The sequence below is a fragment of the Carettochelys insculpta genome, chromosome 4 (genome assembly GCF_033958435.1).
Source record: "Carettochelys insculpta isolate YL-2023 chromosome 4, ASM3395843v1, whole genome shotgun sequence".
Classification (NCBI taxonomy): Eukaryota; Metazoa; Chordata; order Testudines; family Carettochelyidae; genus Carettochelys; species Carettochelys insculpta.
The window spans coordinates 73,982,057-74,008,015 of record NC_134140.1 but is presented as its reverse complement, the minus strand read 5'-3'; the positions used below and the strand labels follow the sequence as shown (position 1 = coordinate 74,008,015).

General features: G+C 42.1%; 1 protein-coding gene across 1 annotated transcript in view; it reads left to right on the top strand.

Annotated features, from left to right (window-relative positions):
* Nucleotides 1-25,258, top strand: part of TMA16 (translation machinery associated 16 homolog) — a 54,398-nt gene extending 29,140 nt beyond the window's left edge. The window contains exons 5-7 of the mRNA XM_074993080.1: nt 949-1,097; nt 20,092-20,134; nt 25,019-25,258. Coding sequence (XP_074849181.1) covers nt 949-1,097; nt 20,092-20,134; nt 25,019-25,157 — 331 coding nt within the window. The 3' untranslated portion in view covers nt 25,158-25,258. The remainder of the gene's footprint in view (nt 1-948; nt 1,098-20,091; nt 20,135-25,018) is intronic.
* The last annotated feature ends 701 nt before the right edge of the window (nt 25,259-25,959 follow it).

Here is a 25,959-nt window from a genome sequence, read left to right as displayed (position 1 = left end):
GTAGCTTAAGAAGAGATAAAGGGTGCCTTGAATATAGTCTGTGTAATACACAGGGAAGAAATATTTAGTAGATTTATACTGTATGGATTGAATAAATGATCCAGTGACTGGAAATTGAACATGAGAATAAATCAGACTGGAAATAAGTCATGAATTTTTAGTGGTGAGAGTCAGTGCTTTTTATGTGCTGATACTTGCCAGTACTGAGTACCGGCACCTTGGCAATCTCAGCCGTGGGATCCCCAACCGGATGGTTGGGGGGACCCCACCAGCCTTGCAGCTGGAAGCCGGCTGGGTTGCGGAGCCCTGATGGCAGTTCCAGCCCTGGGAACCCAGTGGGGGAGGCGGGGAGCTGTCTGAGCACCAGCTCCTTTTTTAAAAAAAATAAAAACAAAAAAATCACTGGTGAGAGTAATTGAGCATTGCAACAGTTTACCAAGAGTTGTAGTGGATTCTCCATCACTGACAGCATTTAAGTTGATTGCATGTTCTTTCAAAAGAGACACTAGGAATTATTTTGGACAAGTTCTATGACCTCTTACTTGTAAGGTCAGACTAAAATATAGCGGTAGGTCCTTTTGACCTTGTCACCTATGAACTTTTATTATAGGTTGAATGGGTAGTGTTAGCTGTAATAACAAACATGCAAGAGCTCTCATCATTATTCTGTAATCATTTGAAACTTCTCCCACTACTGTGCAAATCTTCGTTCTTCCAGAGGTTCAGTAGGTCAGATTTTAAGTCTGAGGCCACAGCCTAAACAGAGATTTTCTTTTGAAAGAATATTGCAATTGGAATACTGAATTCAAGATTTGCACCTGAGGCATATTTAGATGTAATGCAGATAACAAAGAAACAACTGGGAAATATTTTAGTGGAAAATGACCAAACTGGTATATTTTATTAAAATGTTGAGACCTCTTATAGCTTAAATTTGTTGTCTTTCAGATATTTACATCGATTCAGTGATGAGCTGGAGCAGATTGAATTACATAACAGCATTAAAGGCAGACAGGGAAGGCAGCATAGTTCCCGGGAGATGATCATCAAACAGACCATAGAACATGAAAGACATCTTTATGAAGGATATGGGATAGGTATGGCTGCCTTATTATTTCTTTGTTGTAAAGACTAGCTGCAATTTACCCCTCCTGTTCACAAGGCCTGAATCCTGAGTGAAGGCTTTAGATTGTAGCTTGGTTTCTATTTTCAGAGAAATAACTCTTTTTATTTCTCTGGATTTCCAAGTTCAGTTTAGAATGTTTTTTACTTCCTTGCAATACAGTGATCACCTTTGAGCAATGACTTCGCTTTGCTTTGTGTTGCTTTAAGGCACACGCGTATCTAGATTTTAATAACTAAAATTGAAAGGAAGATATTGTTCTTGTGAAGTCTAACTCCTGTTTTGAAAACATGTTAATGGAGCCATTTCAAAAGAGCATGAATAGTTTCCAGTACCTGTCTTCACTTTTTATAAACTGTATTTTAGCCTGACCAGACTTATTGCCCTCTCTTTAAAAGGGTGCATAATTGTCTGCATAAGAGACATACATACGAGGATTTTTGCTGGTATAAAGATTTTATTAACTCTAATTTGAAATAAGTGTATCTTGTTCATAACTTCCTTACTCATGAGCGGTGACCAGCCCAGACTCATGCCATGAAATCTTTGTGCTGGGAAACATTATTGCATTGTCTCAGCAATAGAAACTTATTACGAGGATCCCTCGCTTGTATTGTACATGTTGCATAGCTTACTGTATGCCCTTCTCTTCAGAGGGAGGACTTTGGATCTACCTACAGTTAGACAGCACAAGGCCTCCCACTCTCAGAATCACAGGGCTCTTTAGGGAAGAGTAGGAATATGAAAGCAGTAGGAATATGCCTTTTTCAGTTTGCCTTGCTCCATCAGTATCTCCTTATTTGTGGTGAAGCACAGTTCCTACATAGGTGCAGTGGAGCCAAAGGGCCCTAATGCAGCTCCAAACTTAATTTAATTTCATTATTAAAATGTAGGAGCTCATTTGGGAATGGTGCTTCATTGTGTTAGGTCTCTTGCTCCAATGTGACCCTGCCTAAAACTTTGTGCTGCCCATATCTCCTCAGCTTAATGAGTATCTGAACAGCTCCCTTCAGATGTGTATCTGGTGATGAGTCTTTGGCTCTGTAGAAGTTTGGAGCTGGACTGAATGTGTATGTTTACAAAAATGCCCTAATATTTAACCTTTAACAACCAAAGGCCCTTACAGAACCCTGAAGTAATGTAACAAAGGTAATAATCTAATAACTTTTCTGATGTTCCAGCATTAAGAATGTCTTTCGGAGCTAGTTATCACAAACACTGATGAAGTCAGCCTGCCAGACAAAATAGTTTTGTAATTTTTAAATGGCCCCATGGGAAAATAGCAATTACCCCTTTTTCATCACAGTATCTCACAATGCCTTCAATGGAGCTGAGAGGAGAGCTGTGTATGTTTTTGAAGACCTAAACATGGATATTACCAATGACAGATATTGGTCAGGGATGCTGCATGGAATTAGCTTAAATACTAGAAATTTCATCCTTCTTAAAATATGTATCCTCTGAAAAAGTGGTATGCAAATGATAGCTGTGCTTGAGGGGGGCGTGAAATGACTGAAAATCATATATGTGTGACTAGGCTTGAAGGCAAGAAGAGAAATCAAGTGGAAAAAGGCTAATAGGGATGGAGGAAAGGAATGGTGGGGACTGAGAGCCTATCTGTGTTGAGGAGGATGCCCTAGAAAGCAGTAACAATTTAATAACCTGACACCTTTTAAAAAAAAACAAAACACAGGCAGCCTTTTTGGAATCAAATAACCAATTTGAGTTTCAAAGTCTAGAAAGAGTATTGCTCAAAGTCAATGCTTTTCATAGTAATATGGAAACCCATTAAAAATGGGAAATCAACAGTTGGTTCCTGTTTGAAATGTAAATCTTGGCCAATTAGCATCTTTGAAACAAATATTTTCTAAATTCTGGGGGTGGGCTTTTAAAGTATTTGCCTGTGGCACTTAATCCTTCAGAGCTCTATTCAACATAAGAGCTAAAAGAAATAAAGGGGTTCATGGCGTTCAGCTGTGTGACGTAATGTACAGTAGGAATCCATTGTTATTTCCCCTTGCTTCCTTTTTAGCAATTCTTCTAGTGTAGAAATAGGAAAGCAACTTATGACTTTTTTTAAAATGTTTTTTTTGTATAGGTGAGCAATTTGAAATAAGTCTTATTTCCAGTTCTTGTGGTTTTAAAAATTCCTTTCTTTTTCAACATATTTTATTCCCCTGATATATGAGCACAACATGCGCACTGTTCCGCACCTGCACATACACACACAGTCAGTGAAATAGGTTAGAAAATGTATATGGAATTCCAAGGTAAGCTAAATGGGGGGAAAAAGAAAGAAATAAAATATTTTAACTTATAGAAATCTCAAGTTTTATTTACTGTTGCTTTGGGTTTAAAAATTGCACAGATCTGACACTTTTAATTTGATGATGCCTTTAACATGTAAAGGGACAACTTGAAATCATCCATCAGTTATCACAGCTGCTGTCTGTTCTGTCTGTCTAGAACTCAGTCTTCGTTACGAGAAAATTGTTTCTGCTAATTCAGGGCCAGGCCAAACAGTACCCTCCCTGGTCTCCTAGCATTCAGTTCAGAGCAGCACACACTGCCCCTTCAGCTTCTCTGAGCATGTGTGGGGCATGGGAGGCAGGGACCAGGACTCAGGCTACAAAACACAACACAAAATAAAATTCAGTTCAACTTGTTAACATCAATGCTATAAACTCGAAGTTAATTGTCCACAAATGTTCTGTACAGTTGATTTACTGTTTCTCCATGTCAACTTACCATGTCTCTGTTGCCTTATCCAAGTTCGACTGCATAAACAATGCATTGTGGGTATCCTGTTGAATTCTGGGGGTTTGGTACCTCCGACTTGTGGTGGGGTGGGAAATTGTTGCAGCTGCTTGTGCATGTTTGTCACTATCCCGTAATGCAAAACACTTTCAGAATTCAGAGCACCACTAACCATGTGAAAACAAACAGCAGATTGCACCATTTTATCTGGCACGAGCATAGATCCTCAACTGCATCAAGTCATTGCACAGACTGTTATGGACATTTCCTGAAATGTTGTGCAGTATTTGCTTTGATGAAGGCAGTGGTCTGAGATGATAGTTGTGGATGAAGAGGGTGGAGATGAAATTGGCGATAACTAGGAACTTAGAAATGCTGGCTGCCCTGGATGCATTGCTTACAGTGGAGTGGTGCTTTTGGACTCCTGAAACCAGCACACACTGGTGGAACCACATTGTTTTGGAGGCCTCAGATGACCAGCAGAACTTTTGCATGCACAATTCACTTCTATGGAATTTTATAATTTGCTGGCCCCTGCCCTGAAGCGCAGCAATAGAAGACTGAGACTGGCTGTAACAGTTCTCAGAGCGATTGCAACTTGCTTAAGTTGGGCATTGCAAACTTCCAGTTAGTGGTCAGTGGCAAATCAGTTTTGGGTGGGCAAATCTACAGTGGGGTCATGGTGATGCAAGTAGCCAATGCAACCTGTCAGCATCTCCTGAGAAGACCATGACCCTGGGAGAACTCCAGCACATAGTGGATGGCTTTGCTGCTGTGGGGTTTCCAAACTGTAGTGGGTCAACAGATGGCAAGCACGCTCTCATCGTGGCCCTGGACCACCTGGCTTCTCAGTATATAAACTTAAAGGGATACTTTTTGATGGTGTTGCAGGTGGTGGTAGATTGCAAAGGTAGTTTCACCAACATCAGTGTAGGATGGTCAAAGGTTCATATTGTGTGCATCTTCAGAAATTCTGGTCTCTACAGAAAGCTCCTGGATGGCACCTTTTTCCCAGACTGGAAAATCAAGATGTGTGATGTAGAGATATGTATAGTAATACTGGGTGACCTTCCTTATCCTCAGCTTCCTTGCCTCATGAAGCCATACACAGGCACTCTGGACCGCAGCAAGGAGTACTTCAATTACAGACTCAGCAAGTGCAGAATGGTGGTGGAATGCATCTTTGGCCATTTAAATGTGAGGTTCAGGTGCCTCTTGGCCCATTTGGAGCTTTCAGAAACTAATGGCCCCACAGTGGTTGCAGCGTGCTGTATTTTGCGTGATCTTTGTGAATTGAAATGAGAGAATTTAATGACCCATATCACCTGTTGGGTTCCCATACTTTGATAAGCCTGTCAGAGTTCTTTCACCTTCACCCGGCATTGCTGAGCATCCTGTGAGTGACCCTGACAATCATCCCCTGCAAAATCTTTTATAAATGTCTGCGTTTTGCTTTGATACTCAGTCTGCCTGCCACTGATTCCTCTCCCCCAACAGCAAGGAGATCCGTGATCTCATTATTGGACCATGCGGGATCTCTCTTGCGAGCCTCAGAACTCAGATCAGAAAGCTGACTATTCATGATGGCAAGAGATGTCTACTGATGCGATGGCTACCAATGTGATGTCTAGAAAGAAGTTCAGGCTTCTGGGCGCCCCTTATGTTTCCTGAGCTTGCTGGTGATGAATTCATATTTGCAGGCTTCCTGTGACCTGCTTTTTGCATACCTGGCAAGCAGCAGAGAAGGAAATGGCCAAAGCAGACAACCGTGCGATATTGTGGGATACATCCAGGATGCCTCGGGGGGCCAATAAAGTCACTTTAAAGAAATGGCATTTTCACACTAGCATTAATTCTACTTTCTTAAATTCAAACTTGGTGCTACGCAACTTGCATTCTGGGTGTACTAATATCAACCTTAGTGCTCCCTAAAATCAACCTAGTGGTATTTACAGTGAAGACTGTGACACTGTAAAATCATTAAATGCCTTAAACTTAACTTTATGATGTACTGTAGACATAGCCTCAGGTACTTGCTGGGCTGCTAGTCAGGAGACCCCCCAGGTATGTGTCTTCTGGTCAGAGCCTGCCTCTGGTACCTCAGCCCCTCCCTTTTCCAACTCTGTTCCCTTCCTGAACCCACACTCTGTCATCGAAACCCTCTGCACCCTTATTCCTACATGCCCTCCTTCAGGTCACAACTGCCTTCCAGACCTTGCACCCCAATCCCAGAGTCATAATGCAAATTCCTCAACCCCTTTGCCAGATCAAAAATCCTCCCTAACCTGAGAGAGTTTCTGACCTGCAATCACAGGCTACACTACAGTAATACTAATCCTGGAACTTTGCCTTGCAACAAACCCCGCTACCACCTTTGTCCACCTATTTATTTTGGGGATACCATCACTGGACCTAACGCTATTGGTAACAAGATCAAAGGCACATTCTTGTGCACTTCCAGCAACATAATATATGCTATTATGTGCCACCAATCCTCTAGCACTATGTACGTTGGACAGACTGAGCCAAAGCTTCGCCAAAGAATACATGGACACAGAGCAGATGCAAAGAATCTCAAAACACATAAGCTGATGAGCGAACACTTGAATGGAGTGGGCCATTCTGTTAAAGACCTGAGAATTTGAGTCCTGGAACAAAAAGAATTTAACAACAGATTAGAGCGAGAGAGCTGTGAATTAGAGTTCATATTCAAATTTGACACATTAACATGTGGTATGAACAGAGACATCAATTACCTCGTGCTTTACAAGGACTGCTTACCTTCTTTTGATGCTTGTAATTATCTCACACAGGACCATTAACATCCTCCTGCCCCCCCTTTCCTTCAATCCTATTTGATTTGCTAGTTTTTATTGCAATTTTTGTGGGTCCTCTGTACTTATAAATGTTAGTCTGTATTGGAAATGAAATTGATGTAATGAAGTGGATCTGTCCCATAAAAAGCTCATCACTGAATAAATCATTTTGTTAGTATTTAAAGTGCTGTATTTCTACTGTGTTGAGTAGAAATAAGTTATTCCTGAACAGAGCACCCACACAGCAAGAGCATTTCCAAACTGAATGTTCATACTATAGAGCCCTATTCAGAAATAAGAAAAATGCACTTTGGGTGTGTGTCCCATCATGCCTGGCCTTGTTAGGCATTGTAGGATGTCAACAGGAAATTAAAGGTGCCCTGGGAATCAGGAAGTTATCCCATGGGCCACCTTTCTTCCTGAATCTCCCCCACAGTTTTCTATTCCTTTCTGTGCCATTTCAAAATGCTACAGGGAGCCCAGCTTGCTCGCATGTACAAGGAAACAGCCAGGCAACTGTGGCATTATGGACTCCTCACTCCAGACATTTAGGCTCTCAGAGATCTTGTCTGGGCTCCATGCTGATGCCCTCTTGGATCAGTAGCCAACTTGAGAATTGCCCTCTGCGGAAACCATGACTACAGAATAAAAGCAGAAAAAGACCAAACCGCCCCCCTATATATATATATATATATATATATATATATATATATAACAGGGAATGCTCTGTTCAGGAATAACTTATTTCTACTCAACACAGTAGAAATACAGCACTTTAAATACTAACAAAATGATTTATTCAGTGATGAGCTTTTTATGGGACAGATCCACTTCATTACATCAATTTCATTTCCAATACAGACTAACATTTATAAGTACAGAGGACCCACAAAAATTGCAATAAAAACTAGCAAATCAAATGTGTGTGTGTGTGTGTGTGTGTATATATATATATATATATATATATATATATAATGTCAGACAGATCCGTGTGCACTGAATTATCCTGTAGAATGAGATGGAGCCAGTGCATGGCTAGTGTTTGACTGCTTTGAAATCAAGCGGGGAAACACTCATGAGGGGGTTTTAAATTATTGCAGATTGCAGGGGAGAGTGGGGAAAAGGGGTGTGCCTGGCTCGGGGAAGGGGTAAACAGTGCTTGGCTAAGGGAAAGGCGGGAGTATCAGTGCCTGGCTGGGGAAAAGGGGAGGGATCAGCTGCATGTGCAGAGCCAGAGAAGTATGTACGTTTTTAATGGCGGGAGTAATTAATCAGAGGAAGAATTTACCAAAAGTTGTAATCCTAGGAGCTGACTACATGAGTGCTGTGGGGCTTCAGCATCCATGGGAAAGTATCAGTGGCAGCTGAGTACCCCTGTCAGCCAAGCTGCTCCTGCTGCTGCCCAGAGTGCTGGAACAATTTTTAAAATGGGGGTGCTGAGAGCCATTGAACCAAACTGCAAATCTTGTGCATAATATAAACCACTTCAAGTCAGGGCGTGCTGCAGCACCTCCTTCATCCTAACTTCCAATACCTATGCCCGCTGTGCCTCTCAAGTGCTGTTGGCTCCACTGACCTAGTTCTGCTTCACTCTCCCACCACTTCGGGAGTGCCACAAACAGTGGATTCATGGTGCTCAGGAAGCTGTGGGTGAGAGACAGAAGTGTGGAGATGGGGTGTAGTTGAGGAAGGTGGCAGTTAGGGGGTGTTGAGGGGGAAGGGTGTAATGGGGGGGTGGGACGGTGCATTTATAGGACTGTGAAATAACCAATGTATTAAACCCCAATGTTAATTAGTTTACACAGTTGTATTTTTTTGTGCTCCAGTAGCCTGTGGAATTGCCGGACTCTTTTAGACTGCTGCATAGTCTTCCACTGTAAACCAAGAAACTCAGACAAGGGAATATTATTTTTTTTCTTAAAGTTTCCATATGGAAAAGCAAAAACTAAGGGTCCTCGCAAAAAAGTTCAGAATTTTCCAGATCTGAAGAAGTGGGTCTGTCCCACGAAAGCTCATCACCTAATAAATTATTTTGTTAGTCTTTAAAGTGTTCCAGAGCTGCTTTTTTGTTTTGAGAAGATACAAACTAACCCAGCTACATCTCTGAGACTGGGGGTCCTATTTAGCAAGGTCCTTAAGCACATGCTTAACTTTTAGTAGGTGAGTTTCTCATCTCTTCAGTGGTGTGGCAAGGGAAGCATGTGTTTTAAGGACTTTGCTGAATCTGAACCTGATTAGGAAACATAATTCAAATAGGAAGGTCGATATAGGTCCTGATCCTACAAATATTTAATCACTTGCTTACACTTGAGGAGTTCTTCTAGCTTCAGCAAATCTACTTATCTTAATCATGTGTATAAGTGTGTTTAAAGGATCAGGGCTATACAAAGCACTTCAGGCTGCTAATGATGCTATGAATTGAATATTTTACTACAGAATGAACCCACTTCTGCCCTCAGGTATGTCCGTGAAGATACAAATTTGTACCAAATAGATCTGACAGCAAAAACTGGATCGTTTGTGTTCAATGTGGGTAAACTAAAAAGGCTGACACAATTGCATGCCTGGGCTAAAGCTGCAGGCGTGGGGAGCCCTCCTGCTGAACTGCTGAGCCTTGCACTGGGGCTGGAGCTGTGGGCGTGGGGAGACCTGCTGCTGCCCCATGGAGCCACGCATTGCGCCTGGTTCTCTGGATTCAGGGAGGCAGTGAGCCCCTCTGCTGCCCTGCAGAGCTCTGAATGGGGGCTGTTGGAGCACAGGGCCAGCAGGGAGCCCTGCTGCCACCTCATGAAGCCCCAGATGGGCTAGCGCTGCGGGCACAGGGAACCCAGCTGCCGACCTCCTGGCCTTGCACTGGGGCTGGACTTCTGTGAGTGGAGCAGCAGGGAGTCCCTAACTGGGATGTGTAGTCCTAGGGGTGGGGGTTCAATGACCACCACCCCCATAAGAAAAAGATGGGTGGTGGTGGTAGGGAACTCCCTCCTAAGAGAGACTGAACCATCCATCTGCCAACTGGGCCTGGAATCTTGTGAGGTGTGACTTACCGGGAGCTCAAATTCAGCATGTGACTGAGAGCCTTACAGAACTGCTCAAGCTTTCGGAATGCTACCCCTTCATAGTTCTGCATGTGGGAACTAACGATAGGGCCAAGAATGACCTGGAGCGGGTTACTGCGGATTATGTGGCCCTGGGAGGAAGGGTCAAAATATGAAGCACAAGTGGTGTTCTCGTCCATCCTTCCTGTCGAAAGGAAAGGGCTAGGTAGGAACTGTCGAAATGAGGAAGTAAATGCATGGTTATGCAGGTGGTGTCGGAGAGAGGGCTTTGGATTCTTTGATCATGGGATGCTGTTCCAGGCACAAGGATTATTGGGAAGATATGGGGTCCACCTAACCAAGAGAGGAAGGAGCATTTGCTTGTAAACTTAGTGAGGAGAGCTTTAAACTAGGTTCTCTGGGGGATGGTGACCTATGGGGAGAAAGGAACTTGGAGGCCAGGAAGAAATGTAAAGAGGAATGTACAACAAAAATGGACTCCTGGTTCGAGTAGTGAGGGTGGGGAGATGGTTATCTAAGGTGTTGGTACACCAATGCCAGAAGCCTCGATAAGAAGCAGGAGGAATTAGAAGCCCTGGCCTAGTCCAAGAACTATGACTTGATTGGGATAACAGAGACTCAGTGGGATGACTCACATGACTGGAGTGCTGTCATGAAAGGGTACAAACTGTTCAGGAGGAACAGGCAAGGGAGAGAGGAGGAGGATTTGCACTGTATGTAAGAGAGCACTATGATTGTGTGGAACTCCAGCACATAGAGGGAGAAAAGCCTCTTGAGAATCTATGGGTCAAGCTTGGTGGCGTAGGCAGCACTGGAGATGTGGTGGTTGGTGTCTGTTACAGGCCGCCAAATCAGGATGATGAGATAGATGAGGCTTTTTTTGGACAACTGAGAGAAGTTTCCAAATCGCAGGCTCTCGTTATCATGCGGGACTTTAATTACCCTGACATCTGTTGGGAGACCAATACGGGAGTACACAAGCAGTCCAGGAAGTTTTTGGAGAATGTTGGGGATCACTTCTTGGTACAAGTGCTGAAGGACCTGACCAGAGATCGTGTGCAGCTCGACCTGCTGTTTACAAACAAGGAGGAACTAGGGGAGGTAGAGGTGAGTGACAACCTGGGAAGCAGTGATCATGAGATGGTAGATTTCAGGATCCTGACCAAAGGAAGGAAAGAGCAGTAAATTACACACCTTGGACTTCAGAAAAGCAGACTTTGACTCCTTCAGGAACCTGATGGGTAGAATCCCCTGGGATGCTACCATGAAGGGAAAAGGAGTCCAGGAAAACTGGCACTATTTTTAAGGAAGCCCTATTGAAGGCGCAGAAAGAAACCATCCCGATGCGCAGCAAGAGAAGTAATATGGTAGGAGACCAGACTGGCTTACTGGGGAAATCTTTGGAAAACTTAGGCACAAAAAGGGAGCTTACAAAAAGTGGAAACTTGGACAGATGTCTAGGGAGGAATATAAAGGTATAACTCAAGAATGTAGGGCAGTTATCAGGAAGGCGAAAGCACAGCTGGAATTGCGACTCGTGAGTATTGTGAAGGATAACAAGAAAAGTTTCTACAGGCATGTTAGCAAGAAGGAGGTGATCAGAGAGGGCGTGGGGCCCCTACTGGATCTAGTGACAGATGATGTAGGGAAAGCTGAATTACTTTAATGCTTTCTTTGCCTCTGTCTTCACGGACAAGGACAGCTCCCGGACTAATGCGATAAGTCAAGCATTGTGGGATGAAGATGGACAGCCTTTGGTGGGGAAAGAACAGCTTAGGAGCTATCTAAAAAAGCTAAACGTACATAAATCGGTGGGCCTGGACCTAATTCATCCAAGGGTTCTGAGCGAGTTGGCGTATGTTGTTGACGAGCCCTTGGCCGTTATCTTTGAAAAGTCGTGGAGTTAGGGAGAGATCCTGAATGATTGGAAAAAGGCAAATGTAGTGCCCATCTTTAAAAAAGGGAAGAAGGATGATCCAGGGAACTATAGGTCTTACATCAGTCCCTGGAAAAATCACAAAGGGGCTCCTCAAGGAAGTCACTTTGAGGCACTTGGAGGAGGGGAAAGTGATCAGGAATAGTCAGCATGGATTCATGAAGGGCAAGACATGCCTGACCAATCTGATTAGTTTCTGTGATGAGATAACTGGCTCTGTGGATAGGGAAAAATCAATGGATGTGATTTATCTTGACTTTAGCAAAGCTTTTGATACGGTCTCCCACAATATTCTTGTCAGCAAGTAAAGGAATGTGGGCTGGATAAATGGATGGTAAGATGGATAGAAAGCTGGCTAGAAGGTCAGGTCCAGGTCAGATTAGTGATCAACGGCTCAATGTCGGGATGGCAGGCAGTTTCTAGTGGAGTGCCCCAAGGTTCGGTTCTGGGTCCAGTTCTGTTCAACATCTTTATCAATGACCTGGATGAGGGGTTGGATTGCACCCTCAGCAAGTTTGCAGATGACACTAAGCTAAGGGGAGAGGTAGATATGCTGGAGGGTAGGGGTAGGGTCCAGAGTGACCTGGATAAATTGGAAGGCTGGGCTGCAAGAAATCTGATGGGGTTCAATAAGGACAAGTGCAGAGTCTTGCACTTAGGCGGGAAGAATCCCCAGGCATTGTTACAGGCTGGCGTCTGACTGGCTCAGTAGTAGTTCTGCAGAAAAGGACCTGGAAGTTGTAGTGGACAAGAAGCTGGACATGAGTCAACAGTGTTGTTGTAGCCAAGAAGGCTCATGGCATATTAGGTTGCATCAAGAGGAGCGTTGCCAGTAGATCCAGAGAAGTGATTGTTCCTCTTTATTCAGCTTTGAGGCCATATCTGGAGTACTAAGTATCAGAGGGGTAGCCGTGTTAGTCTGGATCTGCAAAAGCAACGAGGAGTCCTGTGGTACCTTATAGACTAACAGAAATGTATGAGCATAAGCTTTTGTGGGCAAAGACCCACTTCGTCACTTGCATCTGGTGAAGTGGGTCTTTGCCCACGAAAGCTTATGCTCATATGTTTCTGTTAATCTGTAAGGTGCCACAGGACCCCCCCGTTGCACCTGGAGTACTGTGTCTAGTTCTGGGCCCCCAATTATAGAAAGGATGTGGATATGCTGGAGAGGGTCTGCAGAGGGCAACCCAAATAATTAAGGGGCTGGAGCATGTGACCTATGAAGAAAGGCTGAGGGAAATGGGACTGTTAGAGAAGACCGAGTGGGGACTTGATAACAGCCTTCAACTTACTGAAGGGAGGTTGCAAAGAGGCTGCAGAGAGAGGCTGTTCAGTGGTCACGAATGGCAGAACACAGAACGATGGTCTCAAGTTGCACTTGGGAAGGTCCAGGTTGAACATTAGGAAAAACTTTTTTCACTAGGAGGATGGTGAAGCATTGGAATGGCCTACGCAGGGAAGTAGTGGAATCTCTATCCCTGGTGGTGGTGAAGTTTCGCCTCGACAAAGCCCTGGCTGGGCTGATTTGATGAGGTTGGTCTTGCTTGGGGCAGGGGGCTAGACTTGATGGCTTCTTTAGGTTTTTTCCAGCTCTATTGTTCTATGATTCTGTGAAATGGGGCCAGAGCTTGGAGCACAGGCCCCGGCAGGGAGGCCTGCTTCAGCTTCATGAAGCTCAGACCAGGGCTGGACCAGAGCCCCAGAAGCTGGAGTTCTGCTAGCCAGCACCAGAACCCCCAGCAGCCCAGTGCCAGAGCCCCCTTGCAGGGGCATGGCTGGAAGAACAGGGATCCCAGCAATTTGAGATACTTGGGAAAGGTAGCAGAAGTTGCCTAGAGGGTCTACTCACTTGAGCTTGATGAAATGCCTCCCAGGAGGCCAATTATCCTGTAATTAGCTTTGCTTTGTACACACTGATTGAATTGTGGGACTGAAAGGAAGGGATGGAGTTACTATTCAGAGGTAAATGAGTTCAGCTGTGTGGTCCCAAGATGTTTTCTTAGGGAAGAAAGGGGATTTTACAGAAGAAAAGCCCCATTGTAGACAAGCCCTTAATGGTGACATTAGTCAGTGGCCCTTTCAAGAGGAAAAGCTTGTGAAGCTGCATTCTGGTATAATTTGCATTGGAGAACTTGGATTAACAAGCCTTCATGGATTCCTCAGGAAGCCATGACCCCAAAAACAGATTTAAAACTGGTCACCAAAATCTGTCTGGTACACTTCACCTCGCACTTCCCAGTGTAAAATGTGATGCCTCCCTCAAGTGCAGATCCTTTTTGGTGAGAGAATACACTGCTACTGTAGTGTTTATATCTTGCCAAAACACTGTGCTGATGGGCTTTTTAAAGATGCATATCAATTAATGAATGAAACTTTGTTTTTTGAAAAATAAAACCCAGCTCTTTCACTGCTAGTACATGATTTGTGGATGTTCATTTTTTAAAAAACCTTAACCTACTTTCTAGTTTACAGGTGTCTGTAAGTCTTTTGGTTATATTTGCAGTATTAAAGTACTAAAATAGGTTCAGCTAGGTAATTTTTGCTTTCTATAGTCTACAAAAGAAAACTATCTGTTGGTGTGGTAATAGCAAAAACATTTAGTAGCATTTTAATCGGGAGTATGAAATTATAAAGATTGTATTTTTTAAAGCTCATTTTTGACCAAGTCTCCTGTTTCCAGCTCAGGATAAATCAGACTTCTATCAAGGTCTGTCCGGAAATGATTTTATTTAACAAAAATAAACATCTTCAGTTTACTTTCTGAACTGGGAAGTAATTGAAATGGTCAGTATTGCAGATGGACAAAAACAAGGTGTATTTGTTTGTTTACAAATCTAAATTTAGCTTTATTTTAATGGCTGTACAACATTAAATCCTAGCCCAGCCCTAGGCTGTCAGTTTGTCTTCAGCTCTGTGTGCTATGGTGACACAATTTATTTACATTAACATTTTAAAGAAACACAAGAAACTCAGATTCCTAACATACACAATTCATTGAGTTAATATTCTTGAACAGTCTCCACAAGGCAAGAAAATAATTTAAGCTAACACACATAACAAAAACCCCATTTGCAAGCATTAATTTAGCACCTCTGCAATACGCTATCTGACTGACGAATACTCTGTCACATTTCAGTTCTGACCTGTTCAGTGAGGTGGTTTCTTACACAGCATATTGTGAAATGTGCTGAGCACCCACAAAGTAGGGAGAGGGGTAAGGAGCAGATTTTCAAAGTACTCAGTTTGCCAGCTCACACTCTTGTTAGTGGAGGTACCTAAATGTGAACTAAACACTCTTGAAAATTTGTGTCCTCATGTAATATCTGTGTATGGCTTGTTCCATGAGGTATACTCTATGGTTGACCTAATTTTAAGGACCCATAAACTATCCACATACAGTACTTGGAAAGCTGTGCTAATGCTGTTGAGGCATAGCTTGAGGAAGGGTATTAATTGACGATGATGCACATATTTTAGTTCATTAAAATGGCTTCATGTGTTTCCATAATTAGTAATGCAGGACCAAATTTGCCCTTCAGCACATACACATGGCTTCCACTGAGTACATGGTGAGGCCTTATTCTCAATCTCTCTCAAAATTCTGGGCTTTCATAAAGAACAGAAATAAAACTGATAGAATGGAGCTGAAAAAGCCACCATTTAGGTCATATTTGGAGCTTAAAATATAAAAATCCCCATACCAGCAAGGAAATTATTGAAGCTGTTTATTGCCCTTTTTTCATCATTGCAAATGCAATGGCATATTGCATTATACATGTTGAAGGTCTCTGATCCAGCACATTTGGATCCAGCAACATCCATAATCCAGCATGGTTTTAGTTAGCTAGATGACCACTTACCATGGGTGCGGCCAAGTTTCCCAGGGTCCAATAAACTTTGCTTACAGCCACCAGTCCTGGCTCTCAATGTTCTGTACTGTTATTTAGCTGAAATTTATTTACCCCTAAATGTCTTTTAAGAGCCCAGTAAACAATGGAAGTGTTGGTAATGCTGCTAGATAATCGAGCTCCTTTCATCCGGCAAATTATCTCATTGTGTGCCAATCAGGTCCTAGGTGTGCTGGACTAAAGAGGGTCAACCTGTGCTGTGTTAGTGGTTCTATCTTAGGCTGTGGCCACCCTAGTCTCACCTTTCAGAAGGGCTATGGTAATGTGGCACTCTGGATTATGCTACTGAGGCACTACTATGAATATATTCCTGCCAGGCACCCCATTTTCAGCCCCCTCCTGTTTTCTCCTTCTGGGCTCCCTGTTTGGGAACAGCTGCTTCAAAATATGTTGTCTAAACAGAGTTATTTCAAAATAGAGCTGCTGGACGCATGACGAGCTGTTTTGAAATAGGCACTATTCCCCGAGAAATGAGGTTTACCAATTTCAAAATAAGTCAACCACTATTTTGAATTTATTTCGAAGTAACAATTGTGTTGTGCAGACACTAGGTTAGTTATTTTGAAATAAGAGCTGATATTTCCAAGTGGGTTTGCTGTTTAGGCCTACCCAAAGGGATTAAAAAGAAAAAATTCAGTTCCTGTCTCTGCTGCTGTTTCCATTAGATCTTCACAGGTGGAAAAATAACAGCGTGGCACATGGCCTTTACTAGCCACTTTGAGACTTAGGAAATTTGTACCAGCTTTGAGCATTTTAGGGAATTTCTTTCATCATTTTCCATAGTCACAGGCTGACTGCAACATTGTGAACATATAGTCCTGACTGGCTAAGTGTGACTTTTATTAGGCAGAAAGAAAAAGGAGAGGGATAGGAAAGGGAAGGAATAGGGTGGGGGCAGGGAAAGGACAGACAGGGCTTGTCTACACTACCATCCTCGTTCAAAGGGAGGATGGTAAGTAGGGTGGCGGGAGATTATTAATGAAGTGCTGCGATGCATATGCAGCACTTCATTAACCAAATTCCCCCCACCCATCCCCCTGCGGCAACTTCAAGTTTTAAACTTTTAAATTTTGAAGTACCAACTCACGTCTAGCCGCGGCTCACCCGCCAGTACTTCGAAGTGCTGGGGCAACTCCAAAGTCCCTCTACTCCTCAAATAAGGGACTTTGGAGTAGCATGGACACTTTGAAGTACTCAGAGCTGACCTGTGGCTACAAGCAAGCTGGCACTTCGCAGTTTCACACTTCAGAGTTGCCGCAAGGGAGATTTTGATTAATGAAATGCTGTATATGCACTGTAGCACTTCATTATTAATCTCCCAACACCCTAATTATCCTGCTCCCTTTGAAGTTGGGGGCTAGTCTAGACACAGCCTATATACACTTTCATTTTTTACAGTTGGGCTCACAATTAGGCTAGTTCTGCAGGCCCAATTATTATAGCAGTTGCTTTACAGCATGTGAATAAAGCACTCAAATTAGCCATTTAGCATACAGGAAACGGCAAAACTTACCTTCAGCTAATATGCAAGCCGGAAGAGCTTGGAATATTTACTCTCCTGTGACAAACTGAGACTTCCCCCCTCCCCCCCTGCAAAAAAAGTCCATACTAACATAGTGCTTACATTAGAAAATGGTCTAAATGCAAACCAAATGTGAACAGATGCAAAACTGTCATCTTAAGTCTGCATATAGTTATAGTGCTTCTGCTGTCAAATCATGCCCCATAGCTACAGAGTGAAAGTGAACCAGAATGTTGATTTTTCACTGATGGTATTCAGAAGCCTGTGAGCCTGAGGAAAAACTGACAAAGGTTGGGTAGATTACACTTTGGCTGCATCTGTACTTGCAGTCCTATTTCAAAAGAGGAATGCTCCCTCGCCCTTCAATTCATATGGTAACATTACAGATTGTTCCCCTTCATCAGGGAGGGAGTGGAAAGCGCACAGTTTGCTGCATTCGCTACTCTGGGGATTGAGGACTGCAGAAGGTAGGTGAAACTGGGCCTATGTCAGCTGAGGTTAGGATGGGTGTGAAGGGCTGAAGCTTCTCTCCGCCTCCAGTTCATATGAGAACATTTATGGCTGTTCTCTTTTGTCAGGGAGCAGGAGGAAGTGCAGGGGCAGACAAACTTGGATGTACCCCAGCCAGAGGACAGGCACACCTCCCACATCTGCTCCCACCAGAGCTTCAGTGGCCATGGAGCACCCTTCCCACCTGGCCCAAGCTCATGTAGTGAGGGAGGGCTGGGGTAATACTTTCTTCCCAGGGGCAGCCTGAATACTGAACCCACCATCTCTAGTCCCTACCCCAGAGCAAGGATTTAAATGAAGCACACACATTTTCCTTTCCCAGAAACAAACTGATGAAAGGATGTGAGCAATGCTAGGTAAATTTTATATCTAGCACATCTGTATACGAGAAGCTTATATTCTGTACTGTATGTATGTTAAGTCAGTAAAGGTTGGGTAATAAATTATTACTAAGTCCCATTTACTTCTTGTTTGGTGAGGTTCAGGCAGGCCACTAATCAATGGGAAAGGTTCATGTTAAAAGCTATTGCTATTCATTGTGATTAAGCAATAGATAAAGTCACTTAAGGAGACAGAAGATAAATCATAACATACCGTGGAAAAGCACAACACTAAATTACAAATTATAATCCTTTTATTTTAAAATAAGAATTTCAGTAACTGCAAAATAAGTTTCTTAATACCAACATTTCAGTGTACAGTAATGATACATAATTCACAGTGTAAATTTCAATTACTATGCAAACAGATGCATTGACTGTGATTTGGAGGTGCCCTGCCAGTCATAACCTCAAGATGTTCTTGATAGAGCCAGGATGATTGACTTGCTTGGGTGGGAGAAATGGTTCCACAGCCAAAGAGCATTTCGGTTGGATATAAGGGGTTTTAAACAGCACGATACAATTATGCCTGTCCATGAAGTTACAATTTTATACATAATCATTTTTCTTAATGTTTTATTGATCTTGAAATTCTTAGAAGTATGTTTAAAATTTATCTATTTGAACTAGAAGCCAGAAAAACCTGGGTTTGATTTCCAATTCAGGAATGACCTGTTTGACCTTGTATAAGACCTATGTATACTGCATAGGACAGATAGGAAGTATGGCAAAAGACTACACTGACTTAACTGATCTTCAGTAAGTTCTACAAAAAGTGGGAACTAAGTCAAATTACAAAATTATCAACATAAACCAATAACACAAGTATGTTGGACAAAATGAGATTAAACTAGCTAGAGACATAATGGGCAATGAGAAAACATACTACAAATACGTTACAAGGAAGATGATCAGGCCCAGGGTAGGGGGAGATGACAACACAAAATGTGGAAGTGGCCAAAATGCTATATGACATTTTTTGATTTTTCACCAAGGAGGTAGATGGTATCTGGACTTTTAATTTAATGAATGGCAGTGAAAATGAGGTAGGATCAGAGTCTAAAATAGGGAAGGAACAAGCTCAAAAATTATTTAGATGAGATTAAATATATCTCCTAAAATATCAAGAAACTAGCTGAGGAAACATCTGGGCCATTAGTGATTATCTTCAAAAGTTGTGAAAGATGTGAGAGATTCCGGAGGACTGGAAAAGGTCATTTTGTTTGACCATATACAAAAGGGGGGAGTAAGGACAACCTGGAAAATTACAGGTCAGTCAGCTTAACTGCAGTGTCCAAAAAGATAAAGCAAATAATCAAGCAATCACTTTGCAGAGAGCTACAAGATAATTAACAGCATAAATTTGTCAAGAACAAATCATGTCAAACCCACCTAATAGTTTTGTCAGGGTCATGCCTTATTGGGCAGAGAGGAAGTGGTAAATAGGGTATATCTGGATGTCAATAGAGTCCATGTTCTGTTTTAAAAATAAAGTTAGAAATTTAGGAGCCTAAGTGCCTTAATCACTTCAAATGGGGCGTTTCTCTCATTGGTTGTCGATTTTAACGGTAATTTCTGTGGAGAAGGGCCTGTCTCTTGTTCGTGTTTGTAAATATAGCACGACAGGGACCCAAAGGCACAACTGTAATGCTCATAATATAATTATGCTGCTAATATGAGGCATTTTCTGTTTTTTAAGGGCCTAAATATTTTGCCTTTTTGACAAATTTTTAGACAAAATGGAGCTTCCTTTCAGTAGCTAGAGGTGGCTAAGAAGTTAATAAAGTACCTTGGGGGAGCGTCTGCCCACCAAAATGGGCTCAAGAACAGCACCTTGGTAGAAATCCCAATATCTGCTCTCTTTATGGCAGTTTTGGGAGAAAATGTAGACTTCCTGCTACATTATTGCCCTTCGACTGCCCTATTCTCAGTGTGGTCTGTATCTGCTGCTAACTTTGTAGGTTCAGTCCTTCAGCTAGCATAATCCTGATGAAGTCTTAGTTTAATGTTTGCTCTGGAATAAGAATTACTATGGATAATTTATAGCTGGTATTTTAACTGTACTTAATTTTGTCTCCATCAGATATTCCTGATATTGTGAACAGCAAACATCTCAAAATTTTCAGGTGAGTTTCTTCTTCTTGTGTTTAATTACTTGCAGTCATTATGTGCCCAAGAGGAAGAGAAGCTGAAATATTAATCATGCTATCCATATTTTGCTGTACTAGTTTATTAGCTGCTGCATCATAAAAAGTTGTAATTTACTGACTAGTAACAACTAATGATTGAAATATAGGCTATAAAGTGCTGAGACTTTTAGGATTAAGTTCATGTCACCTCAGTTGCTTCTTTTGGGGTTGTTGTCAAACAAACTTGAAAGGTTGGAAATTTCATAGGTACATTTTAGCAGTTCTTATAGCTGATAACTTCACCCCCTTGCAATGTTGAGAGGTTCAGGGAATTAGAGTTAGTGTACTGAGCTTGATTTCTTTGTTCCATGGATCAGCAAGGACTCAGTAGGATGTACTATACAGTTAGTATGTTCCTTTTCCTGAAGAAGAAAATACACCTTGAGTGTAATTTTGGGGGACTCTTCCAGTCCCAGAGAAATCAACATCCAGCTCTTAACCAACAGGATAGGTCAAATATATGCTCAAGGCACAAAGTTTAGTGGGAAAAGGGAAGATACTCCAGTACCACTCCTACCTGACATATACACTTCACTCCCTTTCCACAAAAGAGACTAAATAGTGTTTATCTGCACCATATTTACTCTCATGCAATAGTTTGAGTATTTTATTGTTTGCTATATCCTTAAGTAACCAGTATAACTAATGGACCTGTCGTATCTTTTGATATATGGGTGCATTGTGCAATCTGTAGATACAGTAAAATCAGCAGTATTGCACGTTCATACAAATGCAGTTGTTGATTCTTCCATGTAAGACTTCAGCATGATTTCTCAGATTTATATAGCCATAAATGCACTGCTATAATATATCATTCCTACCAGCAGCCAAGCAGATGTTTATGAAGGTGAGAACTGGCACAGGCAGTTGCATGAAAGGAAATCATGTTTTATCTCCCTTATCCAGCATCCTCGGGACCTGAACAAGTGGATTTGCCAGACAAAGAGGGGTCTCCATGTCCCACAAGCCTGGTGCCCCTCCCTGCTGCCAGTCCGTTGCCCCTCTCCCTTCCTTATTTTGAGCCCCTGCAGTCCCCTTACCTCCAGCCCAGCCAATGTGCCCCGATTCCAGCCCCAGCCCTGTGGGCCCCAGAAAAGAAACCTCACTGGACTCCCTTTCCAATAGCCTAATTGCCTGGGGCTCTCTGGTCCAGTAACATCTGTGGCCGTGTTAGAGCCCTGCCCTGTTTTCCTAGATGTGCATTTTATGTGAAAGGCTCCCCTGGATTTAGTACCTGTAAGAGCTGGAGCTTGTACCAGAGTTGTTTTTTTTTAAGTGACAGAAACAGCATCTTCAAAACAACACATTGTTTTCATCCAAGGGTACAGAACTTGCAGAGTAAAGGATTAGAACAACAGAGTCCCATTTTCCTATATTTACATCATAATCTCTCTCCTCTGGGAGAGGAACCTCTTTAGCCTGGATGGAGCCAATAAATAGGTTCCCTGTTAATTGTCTGCATTAGTCTAATCAAGGCTTCTTATCTTTACCTTTTTTTTTTTTTTCCTTGCTTGCTTGATTCCTTTGGTAATTTTATTGCTTTCACTCTGTGGATTAAGGCAGGAAAATATTACAGACAGCCTGATGCACATATATTTATAAAAATGTGCACCCTTCCCCCTCCTCCTCCCACACTGCTTTTTTTCTCCACAACAGGCTATTCCATAATGAAAAGTTTTTGCATCTTCTTTTGGTACTGAGTGTAGGACCATGGACTAGCTGGACCAGGAATCCAATCTGATATGGTAATTCCTGTGGCCATTTGTAAAATGAAATCCTTAAGGCTTAATTTTCGCAGCTGCTGAGCACCTTCAAGTCTTCTGAACCAGAGCAAGTAAAAGGTGCTCAGCGTTTTAAATGTTTGTTTAAAAATTCAGCATAATCTAGCATTTTTTCTTGGCATTGCAAAAGCATAGTAATAATCCAGTCAGTCTGAATTATAGAATACTAGAACTGGAAGGGACCTCAGGAGCTCATCAAATCCAATCTCTTGCCCTCATGGCAGGACCAAGCACCATCTATATCATCCCTGTTAGATATTTATCCAACCTGTTCTTAAATATCTCTAATGGTGGAGATTCTACAACTACGTGACAATTAAGAAATTTTTTGTAATGTCCAACGTAAACCTCCGTTGCTGCAAGTTAGGCCCATTGCTTCTTGTCCTATCATCAGAGACTAAGGAGAATAATTTTCCTCCCTCCTCCCTGAAGTCAAACTATGTAGTCAAGAGCTACATTTATTTAGGAATAAATGTAAGGAATCTTAAGGATTGGGCAATGTAGTGGATTATCTTGTTAGAACCCCAGCAGATTAGTTCATGTAAAAAATGAAGAAAAAAAACTGACACAGCAATTGCCCTTGAGAAAAATCATCCATGTGTGTTCAGTATAGTCCTTCCTTCTTTATGCATCTTCTAGCCTTTTGACAGCAATAGATTATGTGAATTTAAATTACACATGCATTGTATCTCCTTGAAATCAGTCATACAACATTTTAACATTTCACATAGCTCATAATGAACTATTCTTTTCCTGTAGATGGAACATTCGCTCTGCATATTGAGCACCCAAATGGGGAAGGTTAATCCAACTACTCTCATTACTTTGCACAAAGGGAGTTAAATCTGTCAAATCTAAAACCACTGGTTCATAGTCAGAAAGGCACAGAATAGCAATTGACAGTGGATATAGAATGAGTAATACTTAACTTCCTTTTCATTTCCAGCATGTCTTACCCCTCAGAATCCTAAAGCATTTTACAAACGAGATACATGAATCACTTAATTGGTCACTGAAAACAGCCATCTCTGGGTTAAAAAGCCAGAATGGTTTTAGTTGTGCTCAGCATTATACAAGTGCAGGATAGGAAATGAAGAACATTTGTATTCAGTTGAAACTGAAGAGGGGAGAGGGATATAAACTGATAATGATTAGGAAGGCAGGTTTGCTTGACTTTTTTTTTTAAGAAGTGTTGTGAAAGTGTTAAGTTTTTTGACGTATGCCTCATCCCAAACACAGCATCACTGTTTTCCCCATAAGTCATTCTGAGACACTTGGCAAATCTTTGCCCACAAAAGCTTATGCTCCAAAATATCTGTTAGTCTATAAGGTGCCACAGAACTTCTTGTTGTTTCTGAAGATACAGAGTAACATGGCTACCTCTCTGATAGTTTTTAGGGAAGAATGTCATTGCTACTCTTGCCATAAATGACTAACGTCCCTTTCTGCAAAACCTTTAATGGGTTTTCCTTAGTGATAACCTATCAAAATATAAACCAGACCCTTGGCTGAGATCTTACCATGTTGCAGCACAAATCAGTACAGATGTGTGAATGCGCTGCAGGTCGTGCAGTATAAAGTTTTGTTAAATGCACGTTGCTGTAATTCACCCTTATACAGTCAGTACAGGCTGAACTTCTCTAGTCTGGCACACCCTTGCCCAGCAGTACCTTAATCCAGCATGATTTTAGTTAGCCAGACAACTACTTTTTCATGGGTGCAGCCAAGTTTCCATGGGCCCATAAAGTTTGTTTCCAGCCACTAGTCCTGGCTCTTGGTGTTTAGGGCTGTTAGTTAGAAGACATTCAGTGGCAGAAATAAGGGTGGCAGTCCTGAAACAAAGAAATTTCAAAAATCAAATGGAGACAGAAGTCTCTGAGCTGCAATTTATTTGCAAATTTGACTCCATTAGCCAAGGATTAAACAGAGATTGGGAGTGGCTCGCACCTTACAAAAACAGCTTCTCTGCCCTGGGCGTTAATATCTCCCCATTAGACTCTGTCAATGGCTCATATCCCCCTGCCTGATCTGACTTGTTTTTTCACTTTTGATACCTGCTGTTTATAATGGGCCATTTCCACTTTGCTGAATAGACCTTGTCAGCTCTGGCCCTCCCTTTTACTGGGACCCCACTCTTTAAATACCCCTCTGAATCCCTCTCCCCCACTCATGCATCTGATGAAGCGGGTCTTTGCCCACAAAAGCTTATGCTCCAAAATATCTGTTAGTCTGTAAGGTGCCACAAGACATCTTGTTTGAAGCTACAGGCTAACGTGGCTACCTCTCTGATATTTAGAGATAAGTAACAGAGAGAAAGCCGTGCTAGTCTATATACTATCAAAACAAAAAAGCAGTCAAGTAGCACTTTAAAGACTAACAAAATAATTTATTAGGTGAGCTTTCATGGGACAGACCCACTTCTTCAGACCATAGCCAGACCAGAACAAGATAAGTTACAGCAAAGAGCCCCATTAGCAGTGGAAGTGTTGGTAATGCTGCTAGACAATAGTGACTTCCTGTGATCCAGCAAATTCTCTCGTTCGTCGCTCAGCAGTGGTCAGGTCCTGAGAGTGCTAGACTAAAGGGGTTCAACCAGTACTAACTTTGTTAACCCTTTAAAGCATTGACTTCTCCTGAGTGCTCCCATCTGCTTATCCTAGCACCCTACCCCTGGTAATTACTTCTTCTTGCCTGTTGCTTTCTTGTCTCCCAGTTAGGTAATTGCTTACTAGGTACTCTTTTTTAGATTCTTCTGCTGGTATGTTATCCCACCTGACAAGTTGCCCCCTAACAGATTTCAGCACTAGTGTAGAAGTGGCAGGAATATGCACTTGCTTGTGCACACATGAACTAGTAAAGGCCTTTAGAGGACAGAGCGCGTTGGTACTGGTGTGAGGCTGAAGCTAATGTATCAAATCCTTTCACGTTCCAAACTTACATCTGTAGCTAACCTGCCTGAAAACCCTTTTCAGTAAACAGTGGTTAATTTTTCTGGGTTCTGCATTTTAAACATCTTCCATATGTCCTTTTTTTCTGTAAGAGAATGGGATGGTGATCTGAAGAAACTGCCAAATATTAAAATGAGGAAGGTCTCTGCTAAAGATGGAGTTTGCAGTAGGACTGAGGTGGCAAATGGGGAAGCTGAAGAGGAATCAGATGCAGCAAAAGACATGGACTAATGAGCACCAGCTAATGCGAGAGATGAAACAGTCAAAAGGGACTGCAAGGAGCCTATTTGAACTATCTCTGGAAACAAGAATAAAGCTGGTATTTTTAGTTACGTTTGAGAAGATGTGACTGGTTGAATGTTTGATTAATTGCTTATGCTTCATCCTGGACTTATGTTAGATTCAGTGTGGTGCTTGAAGGAAAAAAAAAAGAAAGAAGGCTTTGAAATCTGAAACAATCAGAAAATCCCCATTTTTTTTTTTTTTTACCCTACCTCTTTCACTCTAGCTTATCTTCAGAAGTCCCGGGTATGCATTAGTAGGGAATAGTTATCTCTAGCCTAATAGCTGTGGGAGAGTGCACCATCTGTTGCGCAAATGTGATTTTGGTGCCTGGGTTTTCCTGGTAAGGTCCTTTCTTTGGATGATGAAAACGAGGACATAAATGTCTTTTAAGTTTAATAAGTAGGTAAGATACTGTTATAGAGCAGGTTGCCTTTACCCATAACATGGCCTATTATCTGTGGTATGGATTAAGAGAAAGTAGTACTGAACAACATACTCTGATGAAGAGAGTCTTTGCCCACGAAAGCTCATGCTCCAAAATATCTGTTCGTTTAGAAGATGCCACAGGACTTCTTGTCGTTTTTGAAGATACAGACTAACTTGGCTACCTCTCTGATACTAATACTGAACAAGTGACTTTTAAGTCTGGAGCTTTTGATTATGGGGATAGATTTTCTTTACTGAACCAGCACCCAGACTTCGTCAAATTATGCAAGTTGATGCTAAAATAATAGCTTAGAGAATCATG